This window comes from Molossus molossus, unplaced genomic scaffold, assembly GCF_014108415.1.
Source record: "Molossus molossus isolate mMolMol1 unplaced genomic scaffold, mMolMol1.p scaffold_m16_p_2, whole genome shotgun sequence".
Taxonomy (NCBI): Eukaryota; Metazoa; Chordata; class Mammalia; order Chiroptera; family Molossidae; genus Molossus; species Molossus molossus.
In genome coordinates this window covers 104,924,928-104,933,755 of record NW_023425355.1, presented here as the reverse complement: position 1 = coordinate 104,933,755, position 8,828 = coordinate 104,924,928, and the positions used below count along the sequence as shown (strand labels likewise).

General features: G+C 43.7%; 1 protein-coding gene across 1 annotated transcript; it reads left to right on the top strand.

Moving 5' to 3' along the window:
* Positions 1–6,942: 6,942 nt before the first annotated feature.
* Positions 6,943–8,828, top strand: LOC118635445 (protein SSX7-like). The gene is made up of 2 exons (XM_036270127.1): positions 6,943–7,081; positions 8,725–8,828. The coding sequence occupies exons 1-2, from the start codon at positions 6,943–6,945 to the stop codon at positions 8,826–8,828; spliced, it is 243 nt and encodes an 80-aa protein (XP_036126020.1).

Below are 8,828 nucleotides of genomic sequence, written 5' to 3'. Positions count from 1 at the left end.
GAAACAAAGAGAAAATGAACACATGGGACTACATCAAACTCAAAAGCTTCTGCACAGCAAAAGATACAATCATCAAAATGGAAAGGCTCCCCACTGTATGGGAGAGCATAATTGCCAATGATATATCAGATAAGAGGTTAATTTCCAATATACATAGAGTGGTCATACAACTCAACAAAAGCAAGACAAAGAACCCAATTAAAAAATGGGCAGTGGAACTAAATAGACACCTCTCCAAACAGGACATACAAATGGCTAAGAGACCTATGAAGAAATGCTCAACATCACTAAGCATCAGAGAGATGCAAATTAAAACAACAATGAGGTCAGAATGGTCGGCATCAACAAATCATCAAACAACAAGTGTTAGCAAAGATATGGAGAAAGGGGACTCTAGTACCCTGCTGGTGGGAATGCAGACTGGTGCAGCCACTATGGAAAACAATATGGTGTTACCTCAAAAAATTAAAAATTGAACTTCCATTTGACCCAGCGATTCCACTTCTAGGAATATACTCTAAGAAGCCTGAAACACCAATCAGAAAGAATATATGTACCCCCATGTTTGTAGCAGCACTATTTACAATAGCTAAGATCTGGAAACAGCCCAAATGTCCATCAGTAGACGAATGGATAAAAAAGCCGTGGTACATATACACAATGGAGTACTATGCAGCTGTAAGAAAGAAAGATCTCTTATCCTTTGAGATGACATGGAGGGACCTGGAAAGTGTCATCCTCAGTGAAACAAGCCAAACAGAGAAAGACAAGTATCATATGATGTCACTCATTTGTGGAATATAATGAACATAACAGTCTGAGGAATGGGATAGCCCCAGAGACGAGGAAGTGGGGTACAGACTGACAATGCCCTGAAGAGGGGGTGGCGGGGAGGGATAAACCACAGAACTGATATGCATGTATGTATGAACAATGGTCATGGACAACAAAAGTGGGGACAGGGAGGGGAGGGAGAGGGAAGGGGGAATCAGTGGGGGGAAAAGGAGAAATATCTGTAACAAAAATAAATTAACTAATTTAAAAAAATAAAAAACTCTAAACAACAGACGTTTACATTTTTTTAATTAATTAAACAAAATAAGGAACACAAAGCCCAAAACAGCATGTGCAGACCAGAGGGTTGGCGGGCTCAGGCAGAATGACAGGTGCTGGTGACCCCGCGGACCCAAAGTGGCCAATCGTGGCAGCGGAAGGCGGCCTCGCTCCAAGCAGAAAATCCCAGTCTGCACCATTTTGAAACCTCTGTCCAGGCTCTGGAGCCCGGACTGATCGGCCCCTCTCCGCCTCGGTTCCCACTCTGGTGTCCTGACCTCCAATAGCCTGAGCAGATCCCTGACTCCAGGTTAGTCGGGGGCCCCGGGCCACTGAATCGCGCGTTTTCTCCTCGGCGGGGATCGAGCCCTCACAGCCGCTTCACTTCTGAGGTGGCTTCTCTCTGAGGGTCAGAGCTGGACAGATCAGGGGGGTCCCGGAGATACGCAGGGAGCCTCTGCTCATTGCTCAGGCGGTGGGGTGTTTGCTGTGCCACCAGTAATCCGCAAGACCCTGGGACTGAGAGACGATTGAAAGTCTTTCGGGGGACCCTTTTGGGGCAGTTAAAACTAAAACTGTCGTCGTCTCTGAGACTTCCTAATTGCTCGTAGGGAACCCAAACCTCCTGGGCCGGAGAAACCCCCAAATTAGTCGATCGCTCCCAGATTTCCTCAACCAGAAACAATAGCATCAGTCTGAGGGACTCCTATATTGTCTCCTCTGGGATAAACCAATAATTTCCCCGTTTTTTCAATAATTTTATACTCCTCTCAATTACAGTTGACATTTAATATTATTTTGTATAAGTTTCAGGTTGACCGCACGGTGGTGAGATAGTCATACACTTTACAAAGTGTTTCCCCTAGGATTTTTCTTTTAAATCTTTTTTTTAACCCTCACCAGAGGACATTTTTGCATCCATGTTCAGATAGAGCAAGAGGGACAGAGGGAGGAAGAGAAAGAGAGAAACATCGATGCGGAAGAGACACATCGACTGGCTGCCATGCACATGACCCCAACCGGTCCAGGGATAAACTGCAACCAAGGTTTGTGTCCCTAGCGGGAACTGAACCCGGGTCTCTCTGGACCACGGGCCGACGCTCTAACCGCTGAGTCGAAGCAGCCAGGGCTCCCCCTAGGATTTATAGTCCCCAGCTGGCACCATACATAATTATTTCAATAATATTGCCTATATTCCCTATGCTGTACTTTACATCTCCATGACTTTTTTTGCAACTGCCAATTTGTACTTCTTAATCCCTTCAGCATTTTCACCCAGTCCTCCAACCGCCTTGCCTCTGGCATTCGTCTTTTTCAAAATATATTTTTATTGATTTTTTTAGAGAGTGAGGAAGGGGCGGGAGAAAGAGAAATCGATGTGAGAGAGAAACATCAATTGGCTGCCTCCTGCACACCTCCTACTGGGGATCGAACCTCAAACCTGGGCATGTGCCCTGACCAGGAATTGAACCCGATCTCTCATCCATGGGACAACACTCAATCCACTGAGCAACACCGGCTGGGTTGGCATCCAACTTCTTCTGCTCTGTGTCTCTGAGTCTGTTTCAGTTTTATTTGTTCATTTATATTGTTCTTTAGATTTCACGTATCAATGAAATCATGGGGTTCTTGTCTTTCTGTAACTGACGTAGTTCACTTAGCCTAATACCCTCTGTGTCCATACATGCTGTCGCAAATGGTAATATTTCATCTGATTTTATGTCTGAGTAATATTCTACAGCATATTGGTACCACTATTTTTTTATCCACTCATCTACTGAAGGGCACTGGGATTAAAGCAACCATGTTCTTGGCCTCAGTAACCCAGTATTATCCTCTCTTTGAGAGACTCCCAAAGCCCTCATTGTGGGAACAGCAGGTGATGCATTGAAAAACCCTACATTATCAGTCAGGGTGATAACAGGTCCCATAGTCTCAGAGATTCCAGTTCTCTTTATACTCATAATTTCCAAATAACCTGTATTTAGCCTCCAAATCCATTCATATTAGCAGTCTTCATTTCATTTCTTTTTTTAAAATTTTGTTTCCTCTATTGATATTTTAGAGAGAGAGGAAGTGAGAGGGAGAGATAGAAATGTCAATGACAGAGAACATCAATTGGCCGCCTCCTGCATGTTCCCCACTGGAGATTGGACCCACAACCTGGGCATGTGTCCTGACCCGGAATTGAACCGGCGACCTCTTGGTGCATGGGTCGACGCTCAACCACTGAGCCACACCGGCCAGACTTCATTTCCTTTCAACAAAGAAAAACTCCAAATCCCTGTGACTCTATAAGCAAAGCATATGAACCTTCTGCTCCATTGTATCCTGAACAGGGCTCAGGGCAGACAGTGCCCACAGGATGCTCACATCTGGATCCTGCACGATTCACTCCCGCTGGCCCTTGTTCAGATCCCCCTGGCTGATGACCTTTATTTACTGTCCCAGCTGCCTCCCAACACCCACCCTCCACTCACATTGTCTCATAAGGAACAACTATTTTGCTTCCCCTAGGTCTCATGGCCGAACCCCCACATTTCATGCGTCCTAAGAATCGGAACAAAAAATCACTTGAGCATGTTTCTGGTGAAGTTTGGAACTCTGGTAATCAAGGTGAGTCCCAGGACGGGCCAGGAAAGTGTCTTTGAAGCTCACTTTCTTTGGGGGCCACCAGCTCAGACAAGATACTCACAGGTTTCTTACCTAAACGAATCACTGCTGAGTGAAGAAAGGTGGATGCAAAAGTTTAAGTACAGTCCGTGGCCATTTGCATCAAATCCAAAACATGCAAAATAACAATGTATGTTTTGTAGACAATAAGTCAATGGTAAATATATCAACACCTGAATGAGAATTAAACTCAATAAATCCAGGAGTGGGAAAGAGGAGGAGGGGGCAGGGATTCTGCACGGACGGTGTCAGCTGTGACTTGTGCAGAGTGTTGATATATTTTGAGTAAAGGAGCTCAGAGCGATCTGACTCAGTAGTGTAACAATGCTCCGAACTGACGAGCCCCAGTGGCAGATGGGCACATGTTCCTCGTAATGCCCTGCATAATTTTCTTGAGTTTGAAACTATTTTTTCTGAAAGAAAATACTTTATTTATTTTTTTATTGTTGAAAGTATTACAGTAGTCCCCCGTTTTCCCCTTTAAGGAGTTAATGTTGCTCAACACCCTCACAAACCAGATAAAATTTAAGAAAAATTTGAATACAGTCTAAATCCTCCAAAATATCCTTACTCACTTTCAGAATAACAACTAGGTAGGTTAAGATAAACATCTTAAGAGACAAAATAATTAAGGTATTTTGTATGACATTCACCTATTTTCCTGAGCTTTACCAGACAGAACGGTCATGACATGGCTAATTTAACCTGATCTATACATTGATTTTGGGAGAGGATTCCAGATCGCAGTCACACACACGCGCGCGCACACACACACACACACACACACTGAGTCTTTCTAGGTCACAGTGAGAGAAGGCCACATGGGATGAAAGGAGCCACAGATTGAAGAAATCTCTGTGCATGGGAGCAGTGTGTTTACTCAGCATAAAACAGACAGATGTGTTCACTTGCTTTCTTGCGCTGACAGCACAGTTAAAAGAAGACTCCGAGTACTCATACTGTCTCCAACAGACCTATGTCTCACGGCTCCACGGGCCATATTCTACAAGTACCCAAAATCAATACCACAGAAGGGGCTAAAAATCCAGTGCAAAGTTTTTGACATTTGAGGAGTGACTTGATCCTGGACAACTTCCAGAACCACTGTACTAAATCATCCCAGCCTCGTGACACACTTAACAACTTCATTGAGGTATAATTAACTATTATAAAATTCACCCATTTTAGTCTACAGTGATCTTTAGTTGCCACACATCTGTTAGTAGATACAGTTCAAGCTACCAAATTAATTCTTCATTCAAATCTTTGTGAAAACTTGTAAGGAATATGTCATAGAATAGGATGAGGCAGCAATGGGGTTTAGTTCACAATGTATAAACTATCACAAGAAAAGTTATGAATTTATGCAATTAATAAGTGCATAAACCATTATTAAAGATAATTCAGAAGCCTGGCTCAAAACAAACCCTTGACAGTGAGTGGATTCATACCACCTACTGCAGAATTCTGTGATACTTAGGGAGTCTCCCAGAACTTTGGGAACGTTTACCAACAAAGAACGCTGCTTTGGCACCTACTTTTCGAGGAACGTCCTCAGCAGGCTTCTACCATCCAACCTAGAAAACACCTGAAGGTATCTCCCAAATCGGAAGGACCACAGAGCCTTTTTCCCCGCACGGATGTGAATATGGTAAGAGTAGCAGAATACTGTGATAGCTGATACTTCCTTTGTGCTCATAGTGATTGATGCCAGATATTATTTTAAGCACTTCAGATGGATTAACTTATGTGCACTGTACAAAAAGTTTTCTGATTTTGTTACTATTACTATACCCAAATAATTATGGGGATATTAATAACAATAATAGCACATAATAATGATGATAATGAAGAGGTTGTGTTGCAGACATGCTAAACAATGTCGCTGAGACCACAGAGGCAGTGACAAGAGTACAGTCCAAAGACCCAGCCCATTCCCAAGCTCATTAGCATTTTCATTGGTTTCTGAAGTTCAGGTTGTCTCTGTAGGGGTTTACCCCTCAGGTGCTGCTGGCCCTTCCATTTACACACTCAGTCTCACCACAGGAGTCCCAGGTCCCTCTGCCCTGTCCCAGGGCCACTCACCATGGATGAGAAACAGCTTAGGCTGTGAGACCCTCACTGCTGTGAGGTCCTTCAGGCCATCTCTGAGCCTGAGGCAACTCTGAAGCCTCAGTCCCACCCCAGGGAGCCTCAGAAGTGCCTGAATATGCACTGCATAAGTGATTTCACAATTGCAGATTAAACTGGTTGACATGGTAAGGGGATCTGGGAGTTGGGTTGCCAGTGTGGAGACAGTTGAGAAGAGAATTTCCAGAAGGATCACAAGAGAGAGTATTCATGTTTCTTTCTTTCATGTGGAAGGACTCTATACAAGCTCAGAAACCACTTTTCCTTCCCTTGTTTTATGTATCTTGTTCTCCCTTGACTAAATGAGGGAGCCCAATGAAAAGTAATTCAAGGCTGTTGGTCTTAATACTCTCCGACATAGGCAGAGTGGATGAGGGAACCACCTCACTAAATCCACAATACGTGATGGTCCCAGGGAAGGAAAGTATGTCTAATCTGGCACCACTTTCTTGGCTGTCTACTTAATTTCTGTGTACCGCTCCTTTTGTCTCCCTTCCCCACATTCACCTCCCAATACCATATTTCAGCAGTATTTTCTCCCATCCATAAGCTTGTTTTCTAGGTGTTTTTATGTTTAATTTTTATTTTTGACACTGTTACAGATTTTGCCTATTTTCTCCCCATTTCCACCCTCTACTCAGCCCCTGCCCCAACCCAGACCTTCACCACAAAATTGTCTATACACGTTTCCCTTTAGACGCCCAGCCAGTGTCCCCTTGCTTATATGCGATCGCCTGTATTTGATGGAAGCTCTTCATTGCTTTCACAGACCTCGTGGATACTTAGAATGCTATTGTTCCACAAATCTCTATGCCACACTCCCGCTTGCATGGACACTTCTGCTGTTAGCCAGAATGAATGTCTGGTAATAGCACGAAGCTATGTGTTCTAGTCCTGGAAACACCCACTTAGGCCATTTATTTTCTTGCTAACTGAACAGGTTCCTCACATTAGAGGTACCGGCCATATAATCTCCCTGAGTTGTGAAGAATGTGCACTAACGCACTGCATGTGAAGACATTTAGTAAGTTTTAAGCACCAGAGAAATGCCTCTGATAGTGTTTATATGACCTTCGCATAAGCAAGATGCTGCCCGTGAAAGAAGTAAAGGAAGAAAATGACATGAAGCCACTAACTGTATCACCAGACTCAGAGCCAGCTCAGAAACAGCTCTGCCCACGGGGAAAAGTGAAGGACTCTAGTCACCTGAGGAAGAAGGTGCCAGGTAAGGAGAGTATTGGGGAGAACATCTCCTCAGGCTTCGCATGCGTGGGAGCTGGGTCCAGAACAGGCCTAGGTCTAGGTGGACTTTGGAGCTTGTTCACCTCCAGCTGAGAGCTGGGAACAGGACTTCCAAAGTCACAGATTGAATTGACATCTGCATAAAATTTGTATTCGTCTGTGGGCAAGTCATCCAGTTCTCTGAGCTCCAGATGTTTATCCCATAAAATGTAAATAAAGAATCAAAACTCATTAATTGTTTGAAGACATTAAAAAAAATCTATGACTGGACAGGAAGTTGCTCAAGTAATTCTACATGTGTAACCTGGAAACATGATTTACCGGGGTCGTATCCACAGCCCTCCGCTCAATGCCTGACACACACTATGTCCTTGACAATATACAGTCAAACCTCGGTTCTACAACATCTCCCATCTCAAACAATTCCTTTGTGGACCAATTTGTCCATGGAAATAATGTCTGGGATGTTGAACAAAAACTTCAGGCCCCTACCTGATACATCAGCATGACAAAAAGCATCTCTCAGGCCACAAACAAAGGAGAGAATGCTAGTCAGTTTACCACTAAACCTCCCTTGTTACCATCTCAGGAAATAGTACTGTATGTTTGTCTTTTTTGATGACCACATGGATGATTACCATGATTTTAAAACCTAGGAGGCCATCAGTACTGCTAATGTAGCGAAGGGGGTGAAAGAAGCAATGATCACAGGCAATAGAGAGGTAGAAAAACTTATTTTTTTATCCTCACCCAAGGATGTTTTTTTTAAATTTATCTTCAGATAGAGCAGGAGGGAGAGAGGGAACAAGAGAGAGAGAGAGAAACATCAATGTGAGAGTCACATCAAGTAATTGCCACCCATACGACCCCAACAGGGGCCGAGGATAAACGCAACCGAGGTACATGCCTTTAACGGGAAACGAGACCAGAACTCTCTGGTCCGCAGGCCAACACTAACCGCTGAACCACACTGGCCAGGTCAGAAAACCTTACTGATTTGCATAAAGTTAGGCAGTGACAGCATATCAGATGCAGCGATATGTGAAAAAGCAAAGATACCGCATGCTGACCTCCTGAAACACACCCATGGAACAAGTGGTAAAAGTGATTCATTTAAGGCTAGTAGGGGGTGGTTCGATGAATTTAAGAAAAGCAGTGTTGCATATAGTTGTAAAAGTACATTTGACATACACAGTGTATAGGGAAGGTGAAAACCAGAAATGATGTTGCGGTCTGGAAGAAATAAATTCAATTTACATTTTTTCTAATGAGAAAAATGATTCGGTTTTTGAACAAATAGTTTCTGGAGCAGTTGTCTGGAACAAATTCAATTCGAAAACCGAGGTTCCACTGTATGCTGAAAGGTGTAAATGAATGTTCTGGTAAGTATAGTATTTGGGAATCTAAACCTGACAGTGGAAGGACCCAGGAGCTAAATTCGAACTGGCATTTGTTGTGCACTGGTGTGGACCTACCATCTCAGTCTCTCTGAGCTGGAGGATGTGGACAACAGACTATGTAGAAGCCTTGTGGGCACTTGGAGGGAGGAAACATCTCTTTACCTGACAAAACGAGATTCGGCTCTCCAAGGCCCCATCTCCATTAAGCAATGCATGTCTACCACAGGATCCAGGAAATGGAAGACTAATGTCTGGGTCCACAGGCTGAGGGAAAGAAAGAACTATGTTGTGTATGAAGAGATCAGTGACCGCGAGGAGGAAGATGACTAA